The 19,735-nt window shown below is 43.1% G+C and overlaps 1 protein-coding gene across 2 annotated transcripts in view; it reads right to left on the bottom strand.

The window, feature by feature from the left end:
* Window positions 1–19,735, bottom strand: part of AASS (aminoadipate-semialdehyde synthase) — a 58,919-nt gene that overhangs the window by 28,283 nt on the left and 10,901 nt on the right. For both annotated transcript variants that reach the window (XM_075928816.2, XM_006122575.5), the window contains exons 3-14: window positions 17,632–17,808; window positions 15,586–15,670; window positions 14,839–14,906; window positions 14,589–14,735; window positions 11,391–11,469; window positions 11,170–11,297; window positions 10,859–11,007; window positions 7,245–7,367; window positions 7,010–7,121; window positions 6,540–6,599; window positions 6,378–6,445; window positions 242–360 (exon numbers count right to left, since the gene is read on the bottom strand). In XM_075928816.2, coding sequence (XP_075784931.2) covers window positions 242–360; window positions 6,378–6,445; window positions 6,540–6,599; window positions 7,010–7,121; window positions 7,245–7,367; window positions 10,859–11,007; window positions 11,170–11,297; window positions 11,391–11,469; window positions 14,589–14,735; window positions 14,839–14,906; window positions 15,586–15,670; window positions 17,632–17,808 — 1,315 coding nt within the window. The remainder of the gene's footprint in view (window positions 1–241; window positions 361–6,377; window positions 6,446–6,539; window positions 6,600–7,009; window positions 7,122–7,244; window positions 7,368–10,858; window positions 11,008–11,169; window positions 11,298–11,390; window positions 11,470–14,588; window positions 14,736–14,838; window positions 14,907–15,585; window positions 15,671–17,631; window positions 17,809–19,735) is intronic.

Genomic DNA, 19,735 nt, shown 5'->3' with positions numbered 1-19,735 from the left:
GTTGGTGTCCCTTAAAGTGGTCTTAAAAGCCTCAGAATAATGTTTTGAGCAAAGTGCCCAATAGTTGAAAATATAAAATATATCTTCAGTATTCCCACAGCTTACTTCCTATGCTTTTAAATAAAGTTTGTAGTCTGTCACCATGCTGGCACAAAATGAAGAATTGTTTCTATACACTGCATACATACATTCACCTTAATACGCTGCTTTAATATTTGAAAGCAAGCAGGACCTTACATACCTGCTGTGATTTCCACACTAGGATCTCTCATGAGATATTCTATCACAGGGCCAGAAACATAGCCAGATCCAAGTAACAAGACCCTCTTCTTATCCTTCATCAGTGACTGTGAATATTCCCTAGAAAGGTTATAGTCAAATTAAAAACATACAGGATAAGCAAACTGATGATGTTAATGTCAAATCAGTACATTTGAGTAACTTTACAAATGAAGGGCTCATTTCAGGAAAAAGTTTAAGTTCTGGGACCTGATTATGTCATTACCCGAAGCTTTTTCAGAATTTATATTGAATGACTCCTACTGCAGGGAAAGTGGACTAAAATATCTAAATCCAACCTCAGAAAAGTCACACCACTTGATCCCTGTTTCATTGCTCCTCCAGCAGTTACTGCAGATGTGACTTCTCATTCTTCCTCAGAAGTCACTGCATTTTCCTCAACAGCCAAATTAGTCCAACCTCATAGATAGGGCCCTAGCAAATTCACAGACATGAAAAATGCATTACACCACAAAAAAATTGGGGGGGGCGGGGAAGGAGGGGTATGAGCATGTGTGCACACGCACGCACACGCACTTTTACCCTATACTACAAGTTGAACCTCTCTAGTCCAGCACCCCCAAGACCTGACTGGTGCCGAACCAAAGAATTTGCCAGATCATGACAAATACTGTCAATATTGTCTAGCAGCATTCCCAAAACTTCCATTGCTTACTGGGATGCTAGAAGACATATGGGGTAAAATAAACCTCATTAACAGCAAAGAACACTGAAAGCCAGGACTAGTGGCTGTAAACTGAGAGACCATGGAAAACTTGGCCACACCCAGGATAAGTAGACATCCAACTAACTAAAATAATGGATGTTACCAAACTAGAGAAGTTCAACCTGTACACAGATTTCACAGGGGAGACCAGTATTTCTCAAATTGGGGGTCCTGATGAGCATTGCCATGGTTATTTTACAAGGATGACAGTACAGGCAGTCCCCGGGTTACGTACAAGATAGGGACTGTAGGTTTGTTCTTAAGTTGAATTTGTATGCAAGTCGGAACTGGTACATCTTGTAGGGGAAACTCTAGCCAAACATTTCTCCAGAGCTCAGTTTTATTCTCCCACACCTCACTTCCCTTAGTCCTTTAGGGTATGACTACACTACCCTCCTAGTTCGAATTAGGAGGGTAATGTAGGCATACCGCACCTGCAAATGAAGCCCAGGATTTGAATTTCCCGGGCTTCATTTGCATAAGCCGGGCGTCGCCATTTTTAAATCCCAGCTCGTTCGAACCCCGTGCCACGCGGCTACACGCGGCATGGGGTTTGAACGAGCTGGGATTTAAAAATGGCGGCGCCCGGCTTATGCAAATGAAGCCCGGGAAATTCAAATCCCGGGCTTCATTTGCAAGTATGGTATGCCTACATTACCCTCCTAGTTCGAACTAGGAGGGTGGTGTAGACATACCCTTATTCTCAAGCTGAGGTGTCTGCTGAGAAAGGCTGCTCCGCGTCTCCCTGGTCTGCTGGGGGGAGGGGGGGGGAGCGCTAGCTTCGCGTCTCCCTGGCCTGCTGGGGGGAAGCAGCTAGTTGCCTCACCCCATTTGTAAGTAGGGATCCGATGCAAGTCAGATCCATGTAACCTGGGGACTGCCTGTATTGCCACGCTCTTCTGTACTGCCTTCAGAGCTGGGTAGCCAGAGAGTGGCTGTTGCTGATTGAGGACTCAGTGCTGCAGGCAGCAGCACAGAAATAAGGCTGCTAATACCCATGCCATATCATCCTTACTTCTGTGCTGGTGGCAGCCTTCAGAGCTGGGCTCCTAACCAGCAGCTGCTGCTCTCCAGCTGCCTAGCTGTAAAGCCAACACCAGCATCAGCAGAACAGAGGTAAAGTTAGCAGTACTGCAACCACCTCCCTCCCATACAATAACCTTGTGACTTCTCCACAACTCCTTTTCGGGTCAGGCCCCTAGAATTACAACACTGTGAAATTTTAGATGTAAATGGCTAAAATCATGAAATTTACAGTTTGAACAAATCCTATTGACCAAAACGGACTGTGAATTTCACAGGGCCCAACTCAGAGATGCAAAAAAAACCACTTTAAGGCCAGCAAGGATCCTCATGATCATCCAATACATATGCTTGCACATTGCAAGTCACAGACCCTCACCCTCCAGTTCTGCAATAGCCCCACAACTTCTGCCTGAGTTACTCTTGATTTGAAAACTTCAAGTTAAAGAGAAGTCATTTACTCTAGTTCAAAGACAAACAACTAGGGCACTTTAGGACTAATGAGCCAATTGTATCATCTTGGATTAATGTTTCAAGGTTCCAGACTGTGCCTAACACCCTTCATCATGTGACCTCGAAGGAATAGGATGCGGTTGTGAGAGGCCATCTTTGGACAGACTATACCAGAATCACTTCAGGACACCATGGGAACCTACGTAGACCAATAGCTTAATAGAATGTTTGTCAAATCTGGGACCATGTATACAACAGTGCCAACATTACTTCATTAACCTCTAACACCACTACATATCACACTGTAGATCTTTTGGTTTGGTAGGACAAAAACTCTTTTCTCCAACAGCCCCACCATCAGCTCTGATGTAGGATCTTCCTGTCCTAGGATACTAGGCTGTGTCTACACTACATGCCTCTGTCGGCAGAGGCATGTAGATTAGGGTTGTAGGCAAAGGTAAATGAAGCCGCGATTTAAATGATCGCGGCTTCATTTACATTTACATGGCTGCCGCGCTGAGCCAACAAACAGCTGATCAGCTGTTTGTCGGCTCGCTGCTAGTCTGGACGTTCCCCCTGTCGACATCAAAGCCCTTTGTCGGCAGCCCCGTTATTCCTTGTGGAATGACGTTTACCAGGGCTGCTGACAAAGGGCTTTGATGTCGACAGGGGGAACGTCCAGACTAGCGGCAAGCCGACAAACAGATGATCAGCTGTTTGTCGGCTCAGTGGGGCAGCCATGTAAATGTAAATGAAGCCGCGATCATTTAAATCGCGGCTTCATTTACCTTTGCTGAATAAACAAATCTACATGCCTCTGCCGACAGAGGCATGTAGTGTAGACGTACCCTTACTGTCATACTCAAGACTACCGCACACATTTCATGCTTATAACCAGACGAGTACATAGCGACAGACAGACATGCAAAGAGGGGTAAAATAGAGTGCACCACCAATGCTGGAACAGAGGAAAGACTCTTTGCCAAAGAGATGGCTTTTATCAAACTTCTAAAACACAGAGCGCTAATTCTAATTGTCCAGTGGACAGTTTAACCACACTGGGATTGGCTGATCCCTGCCTGGACTAGTTCTTGTCTGTTACAAATTGCTAAGAGACATTTTTGGTACATCAATAATTGCAACAAAGTTTTTATAGTCCAAAAAAGAACATATGAACTATTGTCCGCCACAAACACCCATGTTAATTCATCTTTGTACAGCACTAGAACAATAATACCTAACTGTCCAAAGACATACATCATTTGCAGTTGTGCCAAAGCAACATATAACCAGCACAAACTATGCATGGTGAAGAGATTATGGAGATGGGTTAGCCAGTAGGTTCATTTGCATTAGTTCCAAAGAAATAAAAAGGGAAGGCATCAAAGAAAAGGCTCTGGCATTAGCAAGTACTACTCTTCCTTTTAACTAAATGAATTACATGTGGGAGGCGAGGAATGCAATATGCTGTTCTACAGAAAAACCGAAAGTCTACTCAGAATTGACCCTTTTCCAAAGTTGTTTTCAGCTTCTTACAGAACCTATTGCATGGTGGAATGTGAGTTAAGAAGGATGCCAAAATTAAGAAGGGTTGTTAATGAAGACAACCAGGTAAGGTTGTCCACCATAATAGCATACACCAAAAACTCTGAACTCTGAGTTTTCAAGAAGCAAATGACTTGCTCCACTAGAAAGAAAAAGGGAGCAGGAAAAAAACCCCGCAAATAACTATTCTTCATTTTAAGCAGATTTTTTTTTTACTGTCCTCAAAGGGATTCTTCATTAATTACCTGCACTATGATGTTTTAAAATTTCTGATGTTAAATAAACAAGGAAATTGACATATTACATTAATGGAAATGTAAAAGCAATGTATCTAATGGATTTAAGCACATTTACTTTTTCTTTTAAAATTACATGTGTTCCATGTATAACCAATCAAAAAACCAAAAAGACCAAGTTAATCACTGCCAAAACAAGGCTACTCTGTAAAAAACATAAAAATAAAATAAAACATCTAGACTACATCCCTTTTTCGGTAAAGGGATGTAAATTAGGCATGTCGATATTGCAAATAAAGCAGGGATTTAAACATCCCACCCTTCATTTGCATAATGGCAGCTTGTAAACATGCACAAACGGGTATCCCTCCAGTTGTCCGCCCCAGTTCACGCCTCCGTGTTCCCCTCACCACACCCGACGTCCTCTTGCGTCCAAATTTGATTTAGTTTTGGGCCTTCAGGCCCTCGCTTGCCCCGGCATTACCTGCACCGCCTGCCGTTCACCTCGCCTGCATCGCAGGGAGAGAGGGGTCCAGGCCCGGCCCCTCTTATGGGCCCTAGCCCAGGGCTCTAAGAACGCAGACTCCTCTGCAGTCCGGTCCGGCTGGCAGGGCATCCCACCGTAACGCGCCAGTCCACGGGCTCCCTCTACCCACCCTGGCCTACTTCCTCTCTCCACAGCTGGCATCACGGCCAACACCTTTCCTCACCTCCTTGCCTTGGGTCCCATCCGCCATGGGTCCTGTTCAGGAGTCTCTTCCTCCTTCGCTTCCCCCTCCCGTCACACCGCCATGGGTTTAAATCCCTCAGACAGCTTCCTGCTCTCGGGTGCCCCCCCCCTTCTTCCGGCCTCCCTTCCAAGTTGATGGAGTATGCCGCAACCCAACATCGCCCCTCCTCTGCGGTGCTCTGGCTCCCTGGGCGTGTGCAGGGACATGCAGCTGCCGCACCGCCGATATTCCCCGGTGCTGCCAGACAAGTGGCAATCGGCGGGGCTAGAGTGCAGGGCGTTTCTGCCCCGTCACACGGCTGCTGCTTTTTTTTTCCCAAAACAGGGCTTTGGAAAAAAATGGCAGCTTAGACGGGAATCTTTTGAAAATAAAACCTTTTTTCGAAAGCTCCTGTACTCCTCAAAAATAAGGTTTACAGGATCTTTCGAAAAAGGGTTTATTTTCAAAAGATTCCCATCAAAACTGCCATTTTTGTTAGGGACTTTTTTGGGGAAAAGAAACCATTTTGAAAAAAGTGGCAGTTGCCATTATGCAAATGAAGCATGGGATATTTAAATCACAGCTTCATTTGCAATATCAACATGCCTAATTTACATCCCTTACCAAAAATGGGTTGTAGTCTAGACATTGCCTAAGTGAATGAAGCTAACCCCATCTGCTCCATTTATTTTTACCATTGCAAGATAAACTAGACATGGACAAGGATAGAATGATACCTTAAGTGATGGGTGTAGTAAAGTTTAATGGAAATCAGAAGCCTTTATGCAGAATCCTGAATACACCCAATCAATAACTCTTCCTCAGGGCAAGAATCTATAGTGCAAACGTCCAGTTTTAGTAAAATTACATTACAGGTGGTCGGAGCCCAGCCATCCTTCAATAAGCCCTGCATGTTTTGAAGATGCAAGGAGGGAATAATAATGTTACCATGCAATTCATTTCTTTCCAAGAAATCCTGATTACTTACATGGCACATACTTGTTACCTCTGATTTTTCCCTCAGGCTCAGCATTAGTAGTGTATGCTAATGGGGTTGGTTCCCAACCTTTTCCAGATGGGGACCCATTCTGACAAGTCAGGAAGTCTTGATGACCCAAGGCAATTCAAAAAAATTGTGTGAATGGCTCCTTCAGATGTCTCCCCAGGTGGCTCTTGTGTCCCTTTTGAAATGTAATGGCGACCCATATTTGGGTCCTGACCCATAGGTTGGGAAACCCTGGGAGATTCAACCCAGGATAAAATTTAACCACATAAATTAACACATCTGAATTCCTCCAACATTTAAATAAATGCAAGAAGGAAGGTAGAGGGCAAGCATGATCATTTAAACACCTGACTCACAGACTCAAAACAATGAGAAACTTAAACCACGCTATACATTACCTGCTCTCCCTCAATTTCTGGATATATTTATACTTATCAGTCAATGAACCATTGGACGCAATCACTGCCTACAAAGTACATGAAACATAAAATTACTTTTCCTATGTCTGAACTTTAGGTATCCAGGTGAGAAGAGGAAGGGAAAGAGCTTAAAATACTTACATCTCGCACAACAGGTGAATAATTCTGGCTTTCAAGAGGCTGTGAGCCATCAGATAACAGCTGTGGAGATGAAGGATTTCAGAGCATTTTATTTTCCACAATTTTCAGAGAACTTTCAAAAGATAAATCCTCTTTGGAAAAATGTACTTCATTAAAAAAGAAACTGTCCAAGTTTTAAGTTATATTAAAATATAGGAATTGCACATTAAATGACCTTTGAAACCTGGAATTCGTCTGACTCACAACATAGTTTCATTCCCATTGATTTTCAGTAAGATTTTGGCTCTTACATGCCAATGTCACTTTTGTAAAATGGGACGACAGTGCCTTTGAAAATTTACCTCAGACACTGGAGCAGTCATTTTCCAGACAGATTTTGTTATGTTCGACAGCAGACCAGAAAAGCCACAAAATACAACTAAGGTTTAAGTTCAAACCTTCGTTCTGTCACTGACTACAGAAGGCCTTACCATCTCTTCAACATAAGGGAATAGCATGTCTCCAAAATACTCTGTGGCTTCTATTGGAAGCTGTGCTGGTAAGTTGTCAATGGAACACATCAGAATCCCAAAGCCTTCCACACTGAAAGAAATAACATTGTAATTCCACATCACATTTTCTTTGTAGCATGACTCTTCATACCGTAGTTTGAGTGGAATAGGATATTGAAACACAAAATTTAATACAAAGTAAAGGTTCTCCCACCTGTCATGAATAATATGCTGGTCAGCATCATACATACAAAATGGACTGTCAATTGTTGTACACTCTGTCATAAACTCTATGGATCCTCCAGTGTCTGCTGAAATGTCACATATTGCCACAAGTCTAAATTAATTAAATAAAAACAATTAATAAAATCTATCCAAGAATAGTTACAAGAGATCAGACGATTGTTCTTTACAACAGTTTCAACCAGACTTAGGGTATGTCTACACTTGCACCCTAGTTTGAACTAGGGATGCAAATGCAGGCATTCAAAATAGTCAATGAAGCGGGGATTTAAATATCCCGCACTTCATTAGCATGATCTCGCCAGCGTGTTTCGAAACAGCTGGCATTCGGAGTAACACGCCGGCGAGATCATGCTAATGAAGCACGGGATATTTAAATCCCCGCTTCATTGACTATTTCAAATGCCTGCATTTGCATCCCTAGTTCAAACTAGGGTGCAAGTGTAGACATACCCTTAGACAAAAATAAATACAATATAGGGGAATAGTGAAAATGGCTTTCTACATGGAAATCATGCCTCACCAATCTACTAGAAAGTATGGAGTAGCTCAACAAGCATGTGGGGTAGTTCACTGGATATAATGTACTTGCATCTTCAGAAAGCCTTTGAAGAGGTCCCTCACAAAAGGCTCTTAAGCTAACTAAATGATAATGGGATAAGAAGGAAAGTCCAATCATGACTCAGTAACTGGATAAAAAGATTAGAAATGAAGGGTAGAAATAAATGGTCAGTTTTCACAATAAAAAGGAGGTCAATAACAAGGTGCTCTAAGGATACTGTACTGGGACCTTTATGGTTCAATACATTCATAAAGTCTCTGGGAAAGGAGATGAACAGTTGGGTACAAAATTTATTGTCAACACAAAATTACTCAGATGGCAGTCTGCTTTGGTCTTAACTAAGAGTTACAAATAGATCTCATAGACTGGGCTGATTAGCCAAAATGGCAAACAAAATCAAATGTTGATAAATACAAAATAATGTACATTGGCAAACAAACAATCCCAACAATAAATCCAAAATAAATGGATCTAAATTAGTTTTCACACAAAAAAAGTTTTGGAGTCATTGTAAACAGTTCTCTGAAAACATCCACACAATACACAGCAATAATTAAAATGGCAACAAAATTTATTAGGGGCATGAAACAGCTTCCATACAAGGAGAGATTAAAAAACCAACTGTTCATTTTAGAAAAGACTATTATGGGGGGTTGTGATAGAGGTCTATATAATCATCAATGGTGTAGAGAACAGTAATCACAAATACTATTTACTCCCTCACTTAAAAACAAGAACGAGGGGTCACCTAATGAAATTAATAAACAGCAGGTTTAAAATAAGTAAAAGAAAGTACTACTTAATACAATGCATAGGAGTTGAAGGCCAAAACTAATGGGGTTCAAACAAAGAATTAGCTGAGTTCATGGAAGATAGGTCCATGAATGGCTATTAGTCAAAATGATCACGGATGTAACCCCACACTCTGGATGTCCTAAACCTCTAACTGCTAGAAGCTGGGAGTGGACAACAGGGAAGGGAAAGGATCACTCCATCAATTGTCCTGTTCTGTTCATTTTCTTTAAAGCATTTGGCAATTGCCCTTGTCAGAGGATAGGATACTGGGCTAAGTGTACTATTGATCTGAACCACCATGGCCATTCCATGTCCAGAGAGAAAGCACTGCTAACAGAAACTGGGCATATGTTCTCTGTAAGGCTGTGTCTAGACTACATGCCTCTGTCATCAGAGGCATGTAGATTAGACACATAGGCAAAGGCAAATGAAGCCGCGATTTAAATGATCGCGGCTTCATTTACATTTACATGGCTGCCGCGCTGAGCCGACACACAGCTGATCAGCTGTGTGTCTGCTCAGCGCACTAGTCTGGACACTCCCCTGCCGACATCAAAGCCCTTTGTCGGCAGTCCCATTATTCCTCGTGGGACGAGGTTTACCGGGGCTGCCGACAAAGGGCTTTGATGTCGGCAGGGGAGCGTCCAGACTAGCGCGCTGAGCGGACAAACAGCTGATCAGCTGTTTGTAGGCTCAGCGCGGCAGCCATGTAAACGTAAATGAAGCCGCGATCATTTAAATCGCGGCTTCATTTGCCTTTGCCAAAACAACAAATCTACATGCCTCTGACGACAGAGGCATGTAGTTTAGACGTACCCTAATTTATAATCTATTGAAAGATGCTTTTATCACATGAGGAATTGCAATGACAGTCTCTCTTTTTTAATCAATATAATTAGTGGACAGTTGAACAAATATCTTTAGCTTATCAATTACATAAATCAGACACCATGAAATGCAGACCATGGCCAACAGTTATTTTCTTTGTCCTATCTGTGAGAGCACACACATTATATATAATGAGATTCCTGCTATTATAGATGTATATTATAATGGACAAAATGGTGTCATTGATAAAGGAGGCCTTAAAATGCTCAGTAATTGACAAATGGACAATGTGGTACACCAGATGTGTTCTATACATCAATTTATCAGCAGAATATTAATGTTTAAGCCTTAAGAGCTCGTTGTGGATACAGATTGTCCTAGTAATGATAAGTTAGTTGCAAATATTGTTGGTTTATTGATTCATTAATAAGATCAATTATGAAAAAAGATTTTTCTTTGTTCTGAACAGTATAGAAGATGAGTTTTAGGAGTTAGTAATAGGTGAACTCTGATAGGCAGCCACACTTCAGTCTGAGGATACGTCTAGACTACATGCCTCTGTCGCCAGAGGCATGTAGATTAGGCTACCAGACATAGTAAAATGAAACGGCGATTTCAATAATCGCCGCTTCATTTAAATTTACATGGCTGCCGCGCTGAGCCGACAAACAGCTGATCAGCTGTTTGTCGGCTCAGCGCGATAGTCTGGACGCGCGGGTGTCGACATCATAGGTATTTGTCGACTACTCAGGTAAACCTCATCCCAGGAGGCTTACCTGGGTGGTCGACAAATACCTATGATGTCGACACCCGCGCATCCAGACTATCGCGCTGAGCCGACAAACAGCTGATCAGCTGTTTGTCGGCTCAGCGCGGCAGCCATGTAAATTTAAATGAAGCGGCGATTATTGAAATCGCCGTTTCATTTTACTATGTCTGGTAGCCTAATCTACATGCCTCTGGCGACAGAGGCATGTAGTCTAGACGTACCCTGAGACTTGCAATATGTGTTTCCTTTCCTGTATACTGCTCTACTAAGCATTTGTTGTGGATTTAACTAACTCATCCAAAGTATTTTGACATCATGACTTATTAAACCTGCACACACAACATCAGTTACATTAGAACAACATTTGTTCTCTCATTCTTTCCCCAAGAAGAGAAGCATGTGAAGGGTAAACTTTTTATTACTCATAAATCAGATTTATCAACTAATGAATGACATACAAATTCCAAAGGAAACAAAAATGAAATGGAAAAGCATATGTGACAGGTGTTCTGCTCCCATTTCTCTCGTATGCTGTAAATGTTTTTTATATACCATTGGATCAGTGTTTTCAGCATACTGCTCAGGTTGAACACTAGAGAATAATTATTATTACCAAATGAAGATGCCTTACTTGTATGGCAATTCTGGGCAACCCTCAGTTGCAGCAGCAGAAGGTTTAACTGGAGCCAGCAACTTTTTTGCATCGTATCGATTTAACAAGCGAGGGGTATGTTGTTCCCAGTATATTCCATTAATCAAACATGTAGTATATGGTGCAATCTGCAAAGAAAGTCACATATGGTTGTCACTGATAATCAAGGACACTTGCAGGGGATGTAGCCTTTTAGATAAATGATACCCAAACTATAGAGAACGTGGACAATATTTGCTATTGACTGTATTTGGAGAACCTTGTTCTGAGAGAACAGCAGCAACGCTCACATTGGTATTAAAACGAGATGTGTATAGTTCTGGATGTTTGTCATATTCCTCCGGATCATATACCCCATCACTTTTCCTTACAAGATGATGATGACGACTTAACACTGTCCCATATACTTTCCTAAGGTCTGCAACAAAGAAGATAAAAATCAGTTTTTTAAAAAGCAATACCATTGGTCAAAGAGATTTTAAAGCTTATCATACTTGTGCCACAGAGTTACCTCCAGATTTAGAAACCTCCCTCAGTTCATGTGGCTCCACAAACTCATAAGGGAGTTCATTGAACACTTCTTGGGCACCCTACAGATAAAAATATGACCCAGAATTATGGGGACATCAGCAAAGAGTATAAGATACTGAGAACTGCAGAAAGAAAATAGTTAATTTTTCCATTCACAGGATATTCATAAGGGCTCATTTTTGACAGGTCTTGCCAGTCCTCTCAGGTTATTCCTTCTATATAGAAAAAGATGCTAATCCACATGTGCCAATAACCCAACTGAAATGAATAGCTGCCTGAAGTCTGGGCCACTGTAGAAATGGGAAAGTGTTCATTCTAGCTTAGCGAGCTAAAACAAAACCACCCAATTTAATGTAGTCCACTACCGTGAAATTTGTCTGGGGCAGAGAGAAAAGAACAAGAACATTTTGATGCAGAGTGTGATTCAGAATTCAAGTTTCTACTCTATACTTCTCAACTGTCATTTTAGCCCTCATGGCTGAGCTAGTAAAGCAGTGGAAATGCAGAAGCTTGAGTTGCAAGTCATCAGCAGGTAAGCCAATCACTTTGCAAAACTCAAGTGTTATTCTGAAGTGCAGTTGTTCTCATTCTGCCTTGTAGCCCACACTGAAGTCTGTGCCACCACCTCTACACTACTAATGTTATCTTTGCTAGCCAGATTAAAGTTAATACAGATGTACTTCGTTAAGCCAATGAAGCTTTATGCAAATCACCCCCACTGCCTAAAGTCTTTCCTAAGATTCTTTACTTTCCATACAGACCTTTCCACAAGTCTATTTGATTAGACTTTCATCACAAAAAAATCAAGTCTAACTTACCCTCCGTCTATGGCAAATGGCCTGAAGTCTACATTGGAAAATTACAGGCCATTATTGTTAAAAGACTTCATCTGGAATTCCATGTCAGGACAAGATTCCAGTTATGCCAGCTATTGCTGACTTACTATTAGTACTGTGCAGTGTGCAAAGTTCTGGATACAGAGAATAAACTGTGACTATTAAATCTATGCTTGCCAGGTAAATAAACCAGTGCCCTCATTCTCATAAGGCCTTTATAGAACTGAGTGAGGTCTCCACCTGTTTGTGTGGCTTGTACTTGAAGCATGAAAAGCAGCTTCTTACCACATTATTGATGTCATGATTGATCCACAGCCAAAAGATCACCTCTCCTGTTCATTGTTTGTGCTTTTCAATTCCTAAATGACACTTCTGTAGCATTTCTTTCTGGAAGCTCATTAGTATTATAACCCTGCTGCCCTTGAAAGACATCCCATCACAGTAAATTCATGTCTGTGGTTCCAAGTCTTATACTTGTACAACATCTGCATATTTCTCCACATCACCCTTTAATTATCACGTCTTTAAGGATCCCCGTAGATTGAATTCTGAGGTCAGCCCCCCCCCCCCCCCTCCGAGTCTGGTATTCCTCTTTCTGTGAGGAGTAAGGAAAGCCAACGGGAGTGTTCGCTCTCATTGGCCTCTTCCTGCATAGACTCTGTCATAGCTTGGCTTAAGGTAAGCCAACTCCAGCTACACATTTTGCATAGCTGGAGTTGCATACCTTAAGCCCGTGGTCTCCAACCTTTTTACAACCAAGATCACTTTTTAAATCTCAGAACAGGTGAAGATCTACCGCCCCGCCCCTTCCTTGAAGCCCCACCCTCTCTATTCTCCTCCTGTCCTTCACTTTCTATCCCCAGCCCTTACTTACACACTCTGATAAACAGTTTATTTTTAAATTATGCGATATATAAAATTAAAATCACATGTTTATAGTTATGAAATAAATGGTCTGGTTTTTATTCATGCTATTTAAATCTAAAATGAAGCATTTATAATTATACATTTTGTGGGGACAGAGTTCTGTGGCTGGGGGCAGGGGAGAGGAAACAGGGTGCTGGGAGGGCAGAGGACAGGGTTCTGCAGCAGGGGACAGAGTGCCAGTAGGGACAGGTTTCTGCAGGTGGGGACAGGGTGCCAGAGGAGACAGAGTTCGGGGAGTGGGGTTGGGAATAAGGACAGCGTTCTGTAGCTGGGGACAAGGGAGTGGGAACAGCGTTCTGTGGCTGGGGAGTAGGCTGCCGGGGAGCAGAGAGTCCCCTGCATCTGCCTCCTCCCAGGATTCCCCCCCGAGGGAAACCAGCGCGTGCCTGCCCCAAAGTCGACCCTCCCCACCCCCGCGCAGGGAAGCCCCGCACGCACACGCCAACCCAGGAGGCTGAACCCCCCCAGCGCAGGGAAGCCCCATGTGCGCTTGCCACGGCGCCAACCCCTCTGCCCCGGCGCATGGAAGCCCCATGTGTGCCTGCCCTGGGGCCGAACCCCTCCCCCCCGAGCAGGGAAGCCCCGGGTGCGCGCACCTGCCCCGGGGCTGACCTGCCCCGCGCGCGCCTCCCCCGGGGCTGACTCACCCCTCCTGTGCGATGCAGGGAACCAATGCTTCCTTCCACAGTACACCCGGCAGAGCAGCTAGCACACTTCCTGAATCGCCAGAAGTGGTGCTAAGCTGCGGGACTTCTGTCCATCCCCGGGAAACCGACACTACCTCCACTTTCACTGGAGGTAGGTAGTGGGGCTTCTTCGGAGGTGGGAGGGAAATGGGGGCGGGGAGGACAGGACGCCTCGCGATCAACTGGTCAAAGCCTCTTGATCGACCAGTCAATCATGATAGACCTGTTGGTGACCACGGCCTTAAGCCAACCTGCCTGCTCTAGTATAGACCAGGCTCTACAGGCATAAAACTGGTGTAACTAGGATTCCTACTATATCATGGCAAAAAACCTAGAAGTCCAAGAGTAAAATGCAAATTAACTCCAACTTTAAATTATGTACAGTCTGATATGTATGTGATGCAGAAATAGAACTCTGGTTAAAAATATATATAAAATCATAGAATCATAAGGCTGCAAGAGACTTCAGGAGGTCATTGAGTCCAACCCCCAGCCCAAATCAGGACCAACCCCAACAAAATCATCCCAGACAGGGCTTTGTCAAGCTGGGACCTAAAAACCTTCAAGGATGGAGATTCTACCACCTCCCTAGGTAACCCATTCCAGTGCTTCACCACCCTGCTAGGGAAATAGTTTTTTCCTAATATCCAGCCCTAGATCTCCCCTACTGCAACTTGAATGACTAAAAAAATGACTGACTATTGCACCAGTAGTGGGAGGGCATCTTACCTTAGAAACATTACCAGTGCCTGTAAACACAAACGTTAAGGGTCCAATCGACTTTGGCATCAAACCCAGAGAGATTTCATAACCAGCATCTCGCACTGCCTGCACAGCCTGGCTGCTGTTCCTGTAGTTGTGGGCCATGCCAATGTGCTAAAACCAAACGGCAAGGATTCTCATCAGTATGTCTGTCCAGAGCCAATGCCATTTTTTTTTTAAACTAAAACCTCCAAGTAATATTATAGAAAAATCTTACCATGAAAGGAGTGTGATGTCCTAGGGCCAAAAACCGTAATCCCATTCCGTGTAAAATATTGATCATTCCTATTTCAGAAATACACATTTAATAGAAGGATGCATCAGGATCTACAATGACTGATACCCAGAGATCTTCCTGGACTCAAGAGACAACCAGTCCAGTAGCTCACTTAGATCTCAGCCCTCATTTGGCTCCCTCAAACATGCTGATATTGGGGGTTGGTGGGAAGGAATGAGATAAGCCCACACCACTAAATTCTATTGAAAATGAGTGACCTTTTTAGAGAGACAGTGGAAAGACAATAAGTACTTTAGTACAAACTATCAGGACTAAGGCACAAGAAGAGAGGGCATGTGTGTTGTAGCACCATTGCACATTTTGGTTCATGAGGATGATGACAGACATTTTTTTCTACAACACACAATCTGTTGGCCCAGAGTCACTGGTTCTGCCTCCATTGAGTTGAGTATCTACTCTCCTACTAAGATAAATACTGGTTTGGTATAGAGAGATGGGATTTTATAGGAATAAATAATAAGAGAGTTAGAAAGAATCCTCAGCACACTGACTATACTGGGTGCTAAGAATTAACCTTTATCTAGTCTGTGGCTATCTGGATCTGTACAGCCACTACAAAAAGCACCACAGTACTGGATTCCCATGAAGTTCACGTAAACCAAAAAGGTGTAAATATTGGTGGACAGTTATTAGCTCTAGGCCTGCTTATTGCTTTATGCACTATACCTGCTACACCGGCCCACTGTCCAAAGGCTACCACTCGCATTCCTTTGTGATCAACCATTTTCTCGTAGTCAATCAATCGAATTTCCTGAAAATACCAAAAAGTTGCTTTAATGATGTACTGCTTCTCTGGGAACTGCTTTTACATTCACCTAGTGTCATGTTTTGTGCATAAGATCCAGGTGCACATGGCTAATGATTTTCAACCATGCATTTTGGGGTTTCATTTTTTTAAGAACAGGTTGATTTTGGTTTGCTTGGTTTATAACCAGTCTCCTTAACTAATTGAAAAATAAAACTTTAGCACTGCAGTCATCAGACTAAAGGAACAAAAACACAACCATCTTTGAAGAAAGCAGAGGGGCAGATCATCTGGTGTAATCAGCCATTCAGTGACGGAGCTACACAGACTGACCCGGACAAGGATCTGAGGCTGAAGTTATAACCCAAAGACTTTAATCTGACCAAATGGCAAGGTAACTCAGTCCTAATGGGCTATTGTACATTCACTGGCAGTCTAACAAGTGATACCCGAGTAAAAACTACTTGGGTACTGGAAGCAGAGGTGTCCTCTCCACAAAGGAGATAGAAGATCAAGGCTGTGGCTTGTTGATGACACTTGTTGCCCATGCTCTTTGCAGAGAGAGGACTTTTATTCTCAGGAACAACTACCATATTTTAGTGACTATAACCCATGGGTTATATTTGTTTTTACAGGGTATACTTGGGTGCGGAGTATACTTTTTTTTTTTTTTTTTAAACTCACCTGGTAGTGAGCACTCCCCTGCCCCTTCCCCCGCTGCACAGCCACCAGCCTCCGGGCAGGAGAGTGCTAATCTTCTGGTTCCTGCGCAGGAGTGCTCCCCCTGCCCATTCCTGTGGCTGCGCAGGAACCGGGAGATGAGCGCTCCCCTACACGGAGACTAGAGGCTACGCAGCCACAGGAAGGGGCAGGGGACAGCTCATCTCCCAGTTCCTGAGCAGCTGCAGGAAGGGGAGGGGGAGCACTCTCATTCCCCCGCCTGAAGGCTGTGTGGCCGCATGGGACCCAGGGGGGCGAGTGCTCCCCTGCCCAGAGGTTGTGCATCTGCGCGGGAACCAGGCGGGTTGAGTGCTCCTCTGTCCGGAGGGTGGCTAATTTCCCACCCCCCAACCCATAGAAACTCCCTCCCCTCCCCTGCACAGTTTGACATGCCCGGGGTATGCAAGATTTGTTTTCCTCAAACTGCAAAAACCGCGGGTATATTCGGGTGCGGGTATATTCACTAAAAGACAGTAGTTGACCAAATCACTATGCTGCATAAACAGGATGAAATCCTGGCCTCGTTGACACAAGTGGCAAAATGAGGCCAGGATTTTCCCCATTATTATAAATCAGGTAAAAAGGCCGTATGTTGCAGTTCCATCAGACAAAATTGGACTCTTTGGATCAGTAAAACACATAAGGAATGTACACTAGACTCTTTAGCCCTTATATTAATCTTGCACACTAGTACAATTGCAATGACTTCGATGTTTTTTCTCCTCCCAATTTCCTCTCACAAGAAAGGTCAGAACCGGACTGTAGTCTACAACCATGAGAGAAGCATAGAAAAGCCTGCTTAAGTGCTGTATAAGTGTTATTATACACAAGACTATCAAACTGAGCACTCTGCACCATATAGACAACAAGCAAAGAGGGATAATAGAGTCCCTAAGAAGTACAGGAATAATGACACGTTCAGCTTCCAATGAATGTTTAAAGCCCAGTTATAAACATCAAAATAGAAGCCTAGAATATAAATGCTGAGATGCAGCAATATATTCTAACCCACTGTTAAGTGACAATGTTATAGCTTACCTACAGATGTGTATAGAACCCACATACACAGCTTAAAAATTAAATGCATTCCTTAACACATCTGTAGATAGTGTAGAATTTCTATTATTGGATCAAAAAGCGGCCTCAATATCTTGGGATACTTTCGTTACTTTCCACTGCACTTGTATGTTTAATTCTGTTTTTAATTTGTGTTAACATTAGCTGAACTTTTTTACTATTATATTTACCTTTCTTAGAACCTCATCCAGTAGAGACATGTTTGCCTCTTGGGCTTTAATAGTATGGGAGAAGAATGCATAGTTCTTCTCGGGAATTAATTTACCCTCTGGTGGTCTCTTCACTCCCACAATTAGAGATGCTTCTGAAATATCTTCTTGAATAATGCCACCCGCTTTTATGTATTCCTGTAACCAAAGCATTCAAAACAACTTTTATTCTTAAATATTAATAGAGAAAACACAAAGAAGGGCTTTAAAGAACTTAAGAAACAGTAAAACACAAAACGAACAAGTTAAGGCCTGATACTAACAAAATTATTTAAGAGTTTGAGAAATATACAAATCCAAGATCTCAACAGAGCAGAATTAATGTGTATTTTAAAATTAATGCTGGTATTAAACAAGAAGAGAGGATATATTGCACTAGGTCAAAAAAAGGTTACACATCAGTAAACTGGTCATCTGAAAGTTATTTCCTCTCAGAACAAATTCAATTAAAAAAACCACATTTTAAAACATCACGATTGTATCACAATAATTAAGGGTGTGTTTTTAAGCTTCTGTTGATTCTGCTTCTCCTGTACTTCAGCTATAAAAATCAGTTCAGACTAGGTTTGTCATTAAGGCTATGTCTAGACTACAAAGTTTTTTCAGAAAAACGGCCATTAAAAAAAGAAAAAAAAAAAAAACACACACACACTCTCAGCATCCACACCTCAAGCACATTTTTGTACACAAAAAAATTGAAAGAACATAAGGGGTATTTCGGCGTAGGTACTCCTCATTATACGAGGAAGAACACCTTTTTGCAAAAGAGCTCTTTTACAAAAAGGTGCGTGGGGACGGGGAAGAGGGGTTTTTTTTGTGCAAAAAGAGGAAAGAGGAAAAAACACAGGTGCCCCTGTGGCTATTCTGTGCCTAGCAATCAGAGCTTACTTTCGAGAGAGCATCCATGCAGTCTGGATGCTCTCTCACAAAAGCGCATCACTTTTTGGATGCATTTTTGCAGCGTGGATGTGCTCTTGCACAAGAAGTTTTTGCGAAAGATCTCTTCTGATAAAAGATTCTTGCTCAAGAAGCCTGCAGTCTAGACGTAGCCTAAAAGGGCTCAGGTTTGAGACTTTCAGACAAATTTGGTTATTTGAATTATAACTTGACAAAAGGAGATTTTTCAGCTTGCAGATTGCTTGTAATTCCTTTAATCCAAAAACAATTTCAAATTAAAATCTTTAATGTGGCACATTATACACCCCTAGCAGATTTACATTTTGGTGTTTGGAAGAAGAAGACGGCAAAACAGAGGAGACATTAGACTGAGGCATGATCTACAATAACCAGATAATCTAAATTATGCTAGTTAAGTTACATAACTTGAGTCAATGCACCTTAGATCAATTTACAGTAGTATCTACACCAGGCATGTCCAAAGTCCGGCCCGCGGGCCAACTGCGGCCCGTGTTCCGATTTAATATGGCCCCCGCTTCCTCCTCCTCTCCTGGCTCCCCGGCGCTCTTTTGAACTGGCGCGCCCAGCACGCCGCTTCCGGCCGCGTCGCCGCCGCCCATGGCCTCCGCGGTCCTAGAGCGTGCCCTTTAGGGCACGTCCGCAGCCCCGCTCCCCCACTCGGCTGCGGGTTCGCCCTGCCCCCGGGCCACCGTGAGGCCGGCGTGCCCTGCACTCTCCGCCCGCCTCCAACACTGTGGGCCCTCCGCCTTGGGGCTGAGAGTGCGGGGATGGCCCTCACGCATGTTCACTTCTTCAAATCTGGCCCTCTTTGAAAAAAGTTTGGACACCCCTGATCTACACCATGCTGTGGAGTGGGAGATGCTCCCCATCAACTTAGCTTCTCCCTCTCGGAGAGCTGGAGCACTTCAGTTGATGGGAGAGTGCTTTGCCACTTTGACTTATCACATCTTCATCAGATTCACTAACTTGATATCCGTTGCATCAATCACAATAGTGCCAATTTAGCCCATAGTGAAACAAGCCCTAATTCTTTAGCTGGTGGGGAAAAAGTCAGCATCTTTCCCTATTTAGAAATGGTACATGCACATACTCTGCAATAATTACCGAACTCTCTATAAATTATTTCAATGGAATTACATAGGTTCAA

Source organism: Pelodiscus sinensis, chromosome 1, assembly GCF_052426305.1.
Source record: "Pelodiscus sinensis isolate ZL-2025 chromosome 1, ASM5242630v1, whole genome shotgun sequence".
Lineage (NCBI taxonomy): Eukaryota > Metazoa > Chordata > Testudines > Trionychidae > Pelodiscus > Pelodiscus sinensis.
Note: the sequence above shows the minus strand (reverse complement) of the source record. Positions and strands in the feature narration are given on the sequence as shown.